We start from the raw sequence: 14029 nt of genomic DNA on the forward strand, positions 1-14029 counted from the left end.
TGAGTGTTTAACTCACTCAATAGCAGCACCTTCATGGCCTCAAGAGTGTTTTTTTAATGTTATTTTATTTTCTTGTTAGCATACATAAAATTACTAAAACATAAAAAAAGAATTAAAAAGTACAAGTTCGTTTCAAAAAGTAAAAATTGAGGGGAAAATTTTAGTTTTGGCATAAGTTTACCAGCAGAGGGTTTCAGAAGGTGATTGTGGCAGCTGCTTAAGATGCAGTTGATAGGGCATCAATGTGGTGAGCCTAACCCTCATATTTTAACAGTCCCGCCCAACTCACCACACACAGACTCAGATCTGGAGGCGGGAAGGAAATTAGCTGAGCGAAACCACTTGACACATCAGAGCAGATCTCTCAGTTGACACTTGCTGCTCCTGTGCAGTCAAATTTGAAAAGAAAACTTGGCTGCTTCAGATATATTTGAGAAGAAAGCCTTTTAAAATGGGAGCATCTTCTTCTGGCATGCTGGATGAGGCCAAAATAAGCCACATTAAAGGTAACCAACAGACTTTATAATGTTTTTCAAATTTTAGCAATTTTATAGACTAGTGTTCTGGACTTGGATAATGAATTTTTATGCATAAATATAAAGTGAAGTGTGACAACAGTCAAACAGCAAACAGATAAATCTTATGAATGAGAGCAGACTTGCATTAGTTGTTGCACAGTTGCAACTATAATTGTTTGTTTTGTGCAAGTAGGTGTGGGCAAAGTGTTTGCAGCATGATGTAAATAACAAGGCTTAAAATTTCAAACCTGCCATATTTTGCATTTAATTTTTACTCTGCTTTCTTTGATCATATCACTGCATCAGACCTGGACTGATGTTTTAATGTTTTTACCTGCACTTCAGAACATTTCAGTTTTATGAGAATCCCTACTATGAAGTATCATGAGATGATATTCATTGGTAAATATTCTGTGAGAGATCATGGAGTGGATTTAACTTTATGAAGGGCTTTCTGCAACAAGAGGAACAGGAAATGTGGAGAGGGGTGTGTCTGCAAAGATCCTTTGAATCAGGCTCAGGACAGGGCCGTGGCCTACAACGCCCACTTCAATCACCAAACATTTTTTCACCATCAAACTAACACAAAAAGGGGTAACGTAATTTCAAGTCTATTTTACCTCTCATGACACCTTAAATGTCAAACAAAAGCAACATATTCGGAGGCTTTTATTTATCAGAGTGTGCATTCCTGTACGTCTTATCAGCTCAGTCACATCCTGCCACTGATTTCCCCAGCAAATTTCAATGTAATTACAGCTATTTCCAACTATTATAATATTATGGGTTGTCTGATCTTTCTTCCATCTCTGTGTGTTAGTTTGTGTGTTTTAGTAAAGTCAGATGGACTGAATGTGTGATACTGACCACGTACTGTAAACAAATGATAAACAGGAGATATGACCTTTGGTTTGCTTCTAAACACATTGTGGCCTCCCAAAGCTAAGATTCTCACAGCAAACAAAGGAAGGAAACAAACCTGGGGTTACAAACGTGTGATAAGTTTAATGTCTTTTGTCATTACACTTATGTATATACTTGCTTTGTTATCATAAAAAAATCAGTAAAAACAAAGTTAAAACTAACGTTTTTATCATTTTCTTACACCAGCAACAATTTTGATCCAACATCACCCGAAGGTCAGCACCCAGACTTCCTTTATTAAAGTTGAAGTAACTGGAGTCAGGGCGATTCACTGTGTTGCTACACAAACAAGTCAGGCTTTACTCTGATGTGAACTAGCACAACTTCCCAACAGATGTAAGCAAGCTTTTGGTGAACAGTGGCTCTTTTTATGACACTTTTCTGTCTTCTTATTGGAGCTTTACAGTCAGCTGATCCACCATGTAAAGCGCTGGAGAGACAAGCGGTCTTGCACAAGGACACTGAGACACTGAGACACTCAGAGGCTCTGCCTGTAAACCTACTATAAGATGAAATTGCCCTTAAAGTCGCGTCCAAATATCTTTTTAAAAAGCATTTAGAGTGGACTTTTGGTTATGATTAGCCTTTTTCAGGCAAAATTAAAAATAAAAAACTGTTATTTTCTGGGACATAGTTTGCAGAGCGGCAGGAGTTCACTAGAAATTTGCCTTTGAGTTGTGATCACGACTGTTGGAACGGAGTAAGCCTCCCCTCATTTCCCATCATCCTTTTGTTTACACGCTCTCCCGCTAGCTCGTAGTTCCCTCACACTCCCAATTTAACATTACCGCTTCAACAAAAATGTCAAGCTAAATCGGAGCTATCCAGCCATACAGTTTTGAGCCAGATGCCAGCCTGGATGAGGAAACAAAGACGTACATGGATTTAATTGTATACAAGTGGATGCATCAAAATGAAGTGGAGCAGGGAGCTTGTGCCCTGCTGATTGTAGCTTCTAGTTACAGCTACAAGCTTTTTCCTTCAGCAGTTTTTTGTTTGTTCCTGATTCACAACAATGTGAATAAAGAAATACTCAGAAATGCAGTTTTAATCTTAATTTTCTTTGTATATCTTCTCCATCATGAGAAAAAAATCCCACAAGAACATGTTAAAAATACCAAAAACACAATTTTCATTGAAATGGGTCTTTAACAGGTGACCGTCACACTCTGAACTTGAGAGCAACTTGACTGGGCATTTGAACAGTTGTCAGGCTGGATTGTCCATAAATGTTATTATGGCAAAGTCTAGGAAATGATTTGTCATTTATGAGATCACCTTCAAAAGTTGGAAACTTTCAGAAGTTTCCAGAAGCCATTCCAGGTTACTTCAGCAAAAACAGTTGGCAGTTGTGTTACAGGACTCATAGTTAGATGCTTGGCAATGGAGATCAACATCATGAACCACGCCTAAAATTAGGAATTACCACTCAAATTCACACACAACCATCTTCATGTTCAAACCCTCAATGTTGTTGTGCAACACCTGCTTTTATTCTCAAAAAGTGTGGTTGGTATCTTTGTCATGCTATTTTCGTTCTCCCATGTGGTTCCAGGGCTGGTTGATGCAGCGTTTAAAAGCTTCAGTGGATTTTATCGCCAGCAGTATGCTGTGGCTTACCTTGGACACTTACACCAGGAGATGGAGCCCAAGAAAGAAGGGAGGGGCTTATTGCTGAAGACCCGGGTATGAGCTGACGAGTTTTTCCATAAAGAAAACCACTGATACGTCAGGCTTTATAATTGATAGAACAGGAAGAATTTGTTGTTTGTGTCTCAACATTGTGTTCTTGTGAAGCCTCACTGTGATCCAGAGGAGGTGCTGTACCAAGGGAGTGTGAGGTTCTCCTGCTGGGATGAGCAGGGTAAGAAGTGGAAAGAGAGGTACATTCTCCTGAGAAGAATCTACAAAGTGGAAATACACGACAGTGTAGAGGTAACGACACGTGCATGACATTTTTGTACACAATAGATGGCATTTGCTGTATTTGATCTGTGTTCTACTTCTTGTGTAGGTTTTCAAACGTGGTTCCCCACCGAAGGAGGTCATTCAGCCAGCCGGGGCTCGGGTGTTCACCACAGAGGAGGAGTCAAGGGCTCAGTTGGAAAAGACCTGCGCTGGAATACTGAATGGTATTTACCAATCCAACACCAGGAAACTCAAAGGCATTCTGACACATGCTTAATACGGATTAAAGGTGTTGACATCTAGTTGTGCAACATAAATGATTCTGGATTGTGAAACCAAAACTAGTGTTTGCTCACTGCAGAGGAATCTGTAAAGAGAAATAGAAGTGACAGCAAAAAGACACAACATACATTTACACAAATGCTATAAATATTTGCCCCTCACACTACATTCACACCATGTACAGCACGTTCAAGAACGCACTGATCGTGTGTTCTTCAATGCGCTTTTTGCATATGGTGTTTACATAGGACTGTCCCTGGCCGATACTATTGCGTGTACTTACAGCTTGAAGAGGTTTGGTGTGAAATGTCGAAGAAGCACAAAATTTGCGAATGTTGCTCCAGACTTTTTCTTTCAAAGCTCTATTTTGATACACGAAAGACTTGGTGTCATAGAAGTCCAGCCAAGCAAAAATCGCAATTAATAATTTCTCCTTCATGAACAATTTTTAAATGGTTGGCACCTCTGTGAATTAAAAGGGAAGCCATCCATATGTCCCTGATTACTCAAAGTTCAACTGTTTCAACTTTCATTGTGGTTCAATGGCCACGTGTTTTGCCACAGAAACAGACTTAAAAGCTTAATTGCAACCAAGCCCAAAATGCGCATATAGCTGCGTTTACATAGACTTTTCATTGGAGCTTAAATGCAATGCCGTAGCCGGTGTGAACGTAGCATCAGGTACATAAAAGTCAGATTGCCAAGTCCTTTGTGCAAAAAAATGGAGGAGACTTAAGAAGTTTTCCCAAATATGTGGTTAAAAAAGCCTCAGATCCTCCAGACGTTTAATAGTATATCAGGTGGGGGAGGGTGGGTAGAATGCATGGAATGAAAGCTGCAATAAAAAAAATTTTCACTCCATGTTACATGACCCATATGATGCTAACAGAAGACCAAAAGTGTGAATGGAAAATCAGAAAAAGCTTCACCACATCCCAAATGACAGTTTCATGAATGGGTTCAAAGCAGTGGGAGGCTCCTGGGAGTCCTTTACATGCAGGAACAAACAGTGCTGAAATAGTGTCACCCGTCCACAGAAGTAGTCAGTCAGGCAGATTCAAAACCATCATCTGTTACCAACAACACAGCTTTCCAACAATGTCAAGGACAAGATTATTGATCTAAAGTGTTATAAAAGCTGTCTTGAGCTAAAATAACAGAACAGCTGAAAGGTGACCACATGTGGGGCAGTTTTTTTTTTTTTAAGTAAAAGGAAAATTGCTGTCAGGAATTGTCAGGAAAGATTTCAGCCCACTGAAATCTGTGAAAGATGATGCATTGAGTTACCAAATGATCAACTCCAAAACCCCAATGATTTGGGGAAGATCTAAAAAAGGAGTGGGTGACAAATCTCTCCCAAAAAGTATGCACCTCATGGTCAACTACAAGAACCATCTGACCTTTGTGGTTGAGAAACAAGGCTCTTTGGCAAAATAATTTTGTTACTCTTCAAAACGCAAATGGGTTGTTACCTGTTTTAGGTTCATTTGTTCTTATTTTGTCTTTCCTTGTTTCGATTAATGCACCATACCAGTTGAAGATAGATCCTTTTTTTGTCAGTGGGCAAGCACATGGAATGAACAGGGAATCACATTATTTATTCCCTCACAGCAACAACTTATTGTTCAAAACTCCAATGTGTCATGTTGCAGCCTCTGTTTCATTTGGCATTAAAGTGAGGTGTAGCTATGACATCTTTTCTTCAAACAAAAACTGGACCTGTCAGTATGAAAACTTAAAATAACACACCAGGCATTTCTTTTCACTTTTCCGACTTAAAGAATATACACTCACTGGCCACTTTATTAGGTACACCTGTCCAACATAAATTTTTCTAATCAGCCAATCACATGGCAGCAACTTTAGACATGGTCAATACGATCTACTGCAGTTTAAACTGAGCATCAGAATAGGGAAGAAAGGGGATTTAAGTGACTTTGAACATGGCATGGTTGTTGGAAAAATGTTGTCTGGTCTGATGAGTCTCAATTTCTGCTGCGACATTCGAATGGTACGGTCAGAATTTGATGTCCGGTGCATGAAAGCATGGATCCATCCTTGCCTTGTATTAATGGTTCAAATTGACGGTGGTGTCATTGTGTGGGGAATATTTTCTTGGCAAACTTTGAGCCCCTTAGTACCAAATAAGCAATGTTATAATGCCACAGTCTCCCTGAGTCTTGCTCCTGACCATGTTCATCCCTTTATGACTACAGTGTACCATCTTCTGATGGCTAAGGATGGATAAGGTGCTGTGTCATAAAACTGGAATAATCTCACACTGGTTTCTTGAACTTGAGTTCACTGGATTCAAAGGGCCTCCACAGTCACCTCATCTCAACCCAATAGTTCACCTTTGGGATGTGGTGGAACAGGAGATTGGCATCGTGGACATGCAGCCAACAAATCTGCAGCAACTAGGGGATGCTATCATGTCAACATGGACCAAACTCTCTGAGGATTGTTTCCAGTACCTTGTTGAATATATGCCACCAAGGATTAAGGCAGTTCTTAAAGCAATAGGGGGTTCAACCTAATACTAGTAAGGTGTACCTAATAAAGTGGCCAGTGAGTGTGGTTGCACTCTACATTCAGTTCAGCCCTCATCCCATTTGTCTGTGTCCACAGGAGCAAAGGAGGATTCATCTTCAGTGGTGTCATCTCCAGATACGTTTGCAGTGTACCTCCATCTGCCTTATAAAGGCTACACCTGCTTCCTGTTTCAACAAGAAGGGGAACGAGATCACTTCCTTTCTGTCCTCAAGACCTGCATCCGACACCAAAACCTTGGTAAAATAAAAACTCATGTCTGTGAGAGACGTGTACATGAAAAAGGTTTTAGAATTTAAACGTGAAAACATGACAATTTTTGAAAACTTCCAACAACAGAGACTTTCAAGTTTATCACTTTTGGAAAATTATTCTCATTAAGAAAACTGATTTCATTAAAATAATAACATTCAACTTGGGTACAGACGTCCAGAAATAAAAATTTAATTTTTATGATAAAATTGTTACCTAGAACATCAGTATACTGCAAACATAAAACACATATGGGACATTGAAAGCAACTCAAGTTTAATGTCAGATGAAGGAACAAAATCTTTGACAGCAAAACTGTCTCATCCGTACAGCTGTGCCTCACAGCTCATGTTGTGACAGTTGCCTGGGTAACAGATAAAACTATTGACGCTGGCTTCCTGTGTGGTTCGCAAGATGCAAACCTAAAAGAAATAACCCCTCTAGTTCACACCTACAAGCGTGCAAATGCAAAGACGTAAATGTTTAATGTTAGCCGGAGCACAGACAGGAAACACAACACAGGCCAAAGTGTGACTTCCAAAAAAAACCCTTTTATTTAGACCGATTCATTTATTGGAGTTTTTTTTCAGGAAGATTGCGGGTTGGTTGTCTCTATGGTTTCACACTTCTGCTACAGAAAACAGTTTCCTCATTTCCCCAAAGTTGCTAAATGTGTGTGTTAAAGGTTTCTGCATAAATTGATAAGATAAACTCAAAATACATAAATACTGAATATATACAAACATGCAAATTTTTCCAATTAGATTAAGACACAGCTTTCCTTTATTTCGTAGTAAGTGAAATCCAAAACTACATCCATCCATTTTATTAACCCATTGTATCCCTTACGGGGTCATGGTGCCGCCAGAGCCTGACCTGGCCCTTAAAATTCCACACGAGCTAGGTGAAAGTCAATCAAAACAGAAATATTATGCAACAAATTCCTTTAGAAACATACCAGTCTAGTAGAGTAAAGAAACGCTGTGGAAAATCTAAATGATCAATCACTTTTGCAGAAAGTATAGAAATGTAAATATTTTCACTGCAGCATTTTCACACCAAAGCCTTACAGTTCACTTCAGAGACTTTGTTACTTTGCCATCATGCAAATTGCACTGGTGCTGCTGACGGATGTTCCTCACCATTCATGAACCTTCTGTTCCTCAACATAGTTTAGCAATTGAACATTCCTTAAACTCATGATGAGGAAGTAAACCACCAAAGATTACGTTTTCCTACAACCTCACAACTCAGTGTAAAGAACTGAGAAGTGAAACTTTGTGTGCACACGTGGACTTTAGAATTCAGGAGTAAACAAGTACATTTGTAGCAGCACTGAATAAAGTTTTAAAACCTCCTGCATGGTAAAATGTGTTTGTATATTCTTGTGTACTCTGGGCTCTTCAGCTTTCATCAACTAAAATTGAAAGAAAAAACCTGTAGATGAAGTAAAAAAAACATGTTGTTACTGACCGGATTTTTGAAGAGTCTTGTTGCTAAGACTCGCTGCAAGGACTAGGCACTCAAACTGTTAACTGAAAATTTTATTGCTGCATGTTGTAGATATTCAGCATTTGTGGCAAAAAGCTAGTCCTAACTAAAATCAAGAAGTTCCCTGTTATTCTTAAAATGTCCTAATAAACATGACAGATTTCAGCTGCTCAGATTCTGCCAGTTTTTTTGTTTAATGAAGATAAAAATGTAGCTTTTTTGTTTTAGAATGCATACAATCACAGATGAAATGGAGAGGGGGTTTTTTCTTCAAAGTTTTTTAAAATAATTTCAAAATATTATTGAATTTCATAAATTTTCAATACTATCATTCTATTTTATAATTAAACTTTATTAATGAACTTTTCATTGAGTTAAGTTTATTAACACTTAAAAATGTATTTGAATTGCAGACTTTATTAGCTATGTTTAAAGCTAGAAACAGAGATTTACCAGAACACTTACAAAAGCTTTTTATTTTTACCACAGGATATGAAAATTGTAGGAGAAGATTTGATTTCAAACAATAGTTTTCTTTAACAACACTAAAGCAAAAGTGTTTGTCTATAGCAGGGGTAAAAATCTACTATTACCGATGTTTCAAAGGCAACTTGATAAAATCAGAAAATTAATTACCAGGGTTCTTAAAAAATCGAAGTACATTTTTCTTTGCAGACTCCTGGCACAGGACATCACATGAGGGTCAGGCCTTTGCGCGAGCCTTCCGTCTTTACCAACAGGACAAAGGATGCTATGAATCCTGGGAAAAGCTTTTGGGCACCGAAGAACAAGTCAGCAAGACACACCATCTCCAGCTTTTTGACTTTTGGCTTCTCAGAAATGAGCCCCATTGTCAATGCATTGTGTGTTTGCAGGTGCTCGCTTCACTGGTGATGGAGGAGGTGTTGCCATGGTTACAGAGTCAATTAAATTCCAAATTGAAAGGGAAGAAGATTGAGAGGATTCGACAGTGGTTGGCAGTGAGTTTTACTCAAACAATCAAGCAAAACTCTGTTTTGGTTTTAGTGTTTAGCAACTCCTGAAAAGGTTTGGTAAAAGACATGACTTTAAAAGTAAAATGTTTTGTTTTCTTTTTACAACTTTTTTTAAAAACCGATTTTGGAAATCCATGAACTAATTTTCTTGAAACCCATTTCCTGTCTCTTCATTATATTTTTTAAAACATATTTATTGTGATTATATCATATTAACCCTTTCAATACAGGTATCCAAACAGGACAAAATTCTTAAAAAAAATATTTTCTGCTTTTAATTGTTTTGGGGAAGTAATATAGACATCCACTGTTTTATTTATGTTTTCTTAATGTGCTCTACTGTTTGGTTGAACAGGCAGTTAAAGGGTTAAAACTCTAGCTATTTGAAAACCAAAGCAAATTTCTTTTGAAATCACAATTATGTTTTTTTACTGTTGCTTTGTTCGACTGAGCCTCCAGGGCATCAATGTGTGAATGTGTGTGTGAATGGGACTGTGAAGTGCTTTGGCCGCTCTCAGAAGGTAGAAAACCGCTATATAAGTATATGTCATTTAACATTTTGCCATTTGACGGTACAACTGAGTGGGGTATCATCATTTCAGCCCCCCATCAACAGGTTGTTGTTACTTTTTTTGTGTAGACAGTCCAGGCAGCCTACATGCTGGTGCTGGATCAGTTGACTGCAGGTCTGGAGGTTCTGAGGAAGGAGTGTCAGGAGACAGCTTCAGCCAGTCAGACTCTGATCAGATCTAACCTGGACCAGATCATGTCTTCTCGTAGCTTCCTGGAGGAAAAAGTTAAAGGTAATATCTAACAGAGATTTATTTTAGGAAAAACTGTTGTTTTTATCCACGGATGCAGCTTTCATGCAGTTAGACCTTATGAAAATCAAAATGTGTGTTTTTGTCAACACCTTGTGGATGTTTCTGTACGTTGCAGCATGCATACTTGAAGAGGCTGAGAAAGTGTGCAGCGAGTCTGTAGCTCCGTTTTTGTCCTCCATCCTTGAGGCGCTTTCAGAGAATATAGGTTCAGGGATTCTTGGGATGCAGGACACACTGCACACACAGATGGATTCCAACTTTTCACTTACAAATGGAGGGACGGAGGAGACAAAGCAAGTGAGATGCCTTAAACATTTTTATTTCCTTGCATCCAGTTATGAATTTTGCATTTAAAATCTCAGAAATTTCTCTTTTGATTCATGGTTCTGGTTTCAGCCGAGTGTGTTTTGTTCCAGATATCTTCCAGTTTGCACTCCATCAGTTTGGAGCAAAGCTACAGGAAGGTGGAGAGCCTGGCAGAGAAACTTGAAGACTTAAAAGGTCGCTTTGGATTGAGCAGTGCTCAGAGACTGGTACATTCTGCACACCTGGAGATGGAGCAGGTAAGACGGAGAACCTGCAGCCAAGTTTAGCAAGGAACAAAGACAAAAAAGAGCAAGTTCAAATTCAGATTTTTCCCCTTGCAGACACATGAACTTTTGTGGTTTGTGCCTTGCAGCTGCTGGACAGTGCTGTGTACACCTTGGAACAATTCTTGCAGTCATCAACAAGGCTGCAAGCCACTCTCGTTCCTGTGAAGATGGATCGTGCTAAAGAGAGAGTATTCAAGGTAAAGAATTTTAGATTTACATTTATTCAACAGTATAAGTGAATTAAGAACCAATTCTGGTTAACAAAAAAAAAGACCTGGAAATACAGAATGAAGCACATTTTGGAGTTAACTTAGATTTATTGGCGAATGTTTTTAGTAATTAACACAATAGTGTGTTGGAAAACATGTGTGTGCTTGAGCAGCAGCTGGATTATGACAGCCGAGTGGTCCAGAGGAGGCTCTATGAAGAAGCTCTGCTGGAGATCACTCTTCCTGCTCTCACCAGGAGGATGGACAGCAGCTGGAAAACTGTAGGTCAAACTCACAGACACAGTTTGTGCTCCTTTGTTGCTCACACTAAGCAAAGCACCTGTTTTCTGTGTGCAGGAGCTCCAGCAGTTCGAGCAGTACATCTTCTCCGACTACAGCAGCTTTATTGTGGTTCAAAACATCTATGATGATGTTCTGAGAAACCTTCTCTCCAAAGAGACAGAGACAGGTAAGTACATAGACTGATGCCTTATGTGCATAGTATTTCATTTATTTCAAGCAATCAAAAGAAAAAAATACTACAGAGGACAAATGAAAACAAAAATTTATATATGAAATCCATAAGTACCGAGCATATCAAAGAAGATAAAGAGCTGATTGATTACAAAGACATTAAATTATTCCAGAAATTGTTATTACACATCACAAATAAAATAACAAAATGCAAAGTTTTTATTGATAATGATCAGAAAAGATGATTGCATTAACCCTTGTGCTATCGTAGGCACTTTACCATTGGGAGTTGGGTCATCTAGACCCACTAGACAGTCCTCTGAACCTTTTTTCTTCAATGATTTGTGATCTTCACTGGTGTCCATGGATTACATGAAATCTTTCCACCTTTATCCACCTTTGTCATGGTAGGGAGAACACGTCAATGTTCATTTTGACCCCATGAGATAGCACAAGGGTTAATCACCATAGATTTTATTTAATCAAAATCAGTGTCCTTGTCATGACTGAATCAAGTTATTTTAGCACATGCTTTTAATAGTTGAAGGAAATTAGAAAGGAATTGACTCAGAAAATTTAATGTTTTGTCTATTACAGTGGTCCAAGAGGCTGCAAGTAAGAAGAGCAACAATCTGCTCCTGGACACTTCAGATTTGGCCATCAGTCAGTACAGTCTGCTGGGACAGACTGTATTTGACAGCCCCACTATGGACACTCGGGATTCCATCTCATCTGAGCTGGGAGGTGATCAGAAACAAACTCCAATGGAAGGTGGAGTTGAATCGGCTGTTGTTTGCTCTCAGAGTGGTGCAGACCTTGAGGTCAACACCAAATCAGAGTCCAGCACATGTCCGTTACCAGAGCAGAGTGCGGTACAGTCTCCTCTGATTGTCGTGACACAACAGTGGGATGATGGTGGAAGTGAGGATGTTTCTGGCAAGATTGAAAGTGAAACGATTCCAGCGATAGACGAGACTTCCACGTGTGATGGACCTGTCACATGTGACACACAGGATCCACCAGCTGATCTGGGATCCAACATCTCAGAGTCGGCATACACGTCTGCTCTGGACTCTCCTCAGCCAACAGACGTTCAGGCTGGATCTTCTCAAAGTGAGCTTCCAGAAATGCCTGAAGATCCTGCAACACCTGAACTCCTAAATTCCGATCAAGTATCCGAGGAGGCCTCTGCCATCCAACCTCCTTCCCCATCACACACATCTGGAACAGACAGTCCAACAAAAGTTAGTCTCGGGTCACTAAGTGAAGCCATTGCTCCGTCCTCCATAGAATCTGAGATTCAGCAGGTCCAGCAGACCACTGACAGAGCTGTTTATTTAACAGGACAAATAAAAGATAACTGGGAATTGGAGAAAGAAAAAGAGGAGAAACAAAAAGGTGAAGAAGAGAAAGAAGTGAATGAAACAGTCATAGAGAGGAAAGAGGTTGAGATGGAAGGACAGGTGGAACATGTAGACCTCACAGGAGATGAGCCTGCTGCTCTGACAGCAGAGCTCACAATGGCCTCAAACACAGAGCAGAAGAAGATTGAGGAAATTCAGTATGAAGTCACGGAGAGTGAGGTGAAAACAGACAAAGAGAACACAGCAGAAGACGAAGTTCATGTAGAAGAAGAAGAGGTAAAGGAAGAAAAGGAGGCTTCCCAAAGTGTCCAACCTGAAGAACCACAGTCAGAGAGTCCTGAAGAGCTACCACTGGACAGTGTGGCCATCATCAGAGAACTGGTGACGGAGGTCACTGAGGTGGAAACTATTATCACACCCACTGTCCCAGCAGGAGAGGATTCTGATGTTACCACCTCCATACCAGCATCAGACTCTGACCAGCTTTAAATATGACAGCAGCTTTACACCAATGGTACAGAAAGGTGAAGAAGAGGAGGCTTCTGTCAAAACAAGATCAAGAAGCTAAACCTTAATTTTTTTTAATTTTGTCAACAATAACTCAAACATTTGAAATCATTTTAATCACAAAGTTGACTTGTGCTGTTGTCCCTCAATAAACCACCAAATAAAATGATTTAGTGTTCACGTTCTTTTTATTTGGAAGCATTTAATGAACAAAATAAAAGGATAGATAGATAGATAGATAGATAGATAGATAGATAGATAGATAGATAACTTTATTAATCCCGAGGGAACTTGCATATCCATCCATTGCTCCTCAAATACACAAACATTCAATTGAAATTTTAAAAAGTAGTTGAGTAATAAATAGTAATAAAATCATAAAATAATCACACTCACTAAAAACATGGTAAAAAGAATAAAAGTGTAAGAGCAATAAAAATAAAATAAAAGTAAGTAAAAGCATAAAAGTGGTAAAAAGTAGATGCCCGTTTAGTGACTCCTCCTCATGCCCCCTCCCCTCCCGGCGGTAGTGAACAGTCTTATTGCACTCGGTGCAAAGGACTTCCTGAGTCTTTCTGTGGAGCATGGCATAGAGCGAAGGCGGTCGCTGAATGCGCTCCTCTGGTCAGTGATAAGTCCATGTAGGGGATGACCAGTGTTCTTCATGATGCTGTCCAAACTGCCACCACCTCCACTGTCTCCAGGTTCCGCCCCACCACACAGCCTGCCCTCCTGGTCAGACGATTCAATTTTTTTATGTCCTTTTTGTTCGTGCCCCCCCCCAACACACCACTGCATAAGACAGGGCACTTAAAACAACAGACTCATAAAACATAAAAAGGAGATCTGAGCAGACATTAAAAGAGGCACGTTTTTTTAAGAAGTATAACCTGATCTGCCCCTTCCTGTATATAGAGTCCATGTTTGCTGACCAGTTCAGCTTCTTGTCTAGGACTCCAAGGTATTTGTAGTTATCTACTGCCTCCACCTCTGCTCCACCAATGAGGATGGGTTGAACTGCAGCAGGTGTTCGACGGAAGTCCAGCACCATCTCCTTTGTTATGGTGGTGTTAAGGTGGAGGCAGTTTCGTTGGCTCCAGTGCACAAAGTCCTCCACCAGCTGTCTGTACTCCCCCTC

At 39.7% G+C, this 14029-nt stretch overlaps 1 protein-coding gene across 1 annotated transcript; it reads left to right on the forward strand.

The window, feature by feature from the left end:
* The first annotated feature begins 316 nt into the window (after window positions 1-316).
* On the forward strand, window positions 317-13060 carry LOC101166336 (protein Niban). Its single transcript, XM_004079286.4, has 14 exons — window positions 317-506; window positions 2998-3128; window positions 3240-3377; window positions 3457-3574; window positions 6261-6422; window positions 8601-8716; window positions 8801-8905; window positions 9561-9723; window positions 9860-10041; window positions 10161-10307; window positions 10424-10534; window positions 10720-10827; window positions 10904-11015; window positions 11618-13060. Exons 1-14 carry the CDS (start codon window positions 452-454, stop codon window positions 12871-12873), a joined length of 2904 nt encoding a protein of 967 aa, XP_004079334.1. The 5' UTR covers window positions 317-451; the 3' UTR covers window positions 12874-13060.
* The last annotated feature ends 969 nt before the right edge of the window (window positions 13061-14029 follow it).

Source organism: Oryzias latipes, chromosome 17 (genome assembly GCF_002234675.1).
Source record: "Oryzias latipes chromosome 17, ASM223467v1".
Classification (NCBI taxonomy): Eukaryota; Metazoa; Chordata; class Actinopteri; order Beloniformes; family Adrianichthyidae; genus Oryzias; species Oryzias latipes.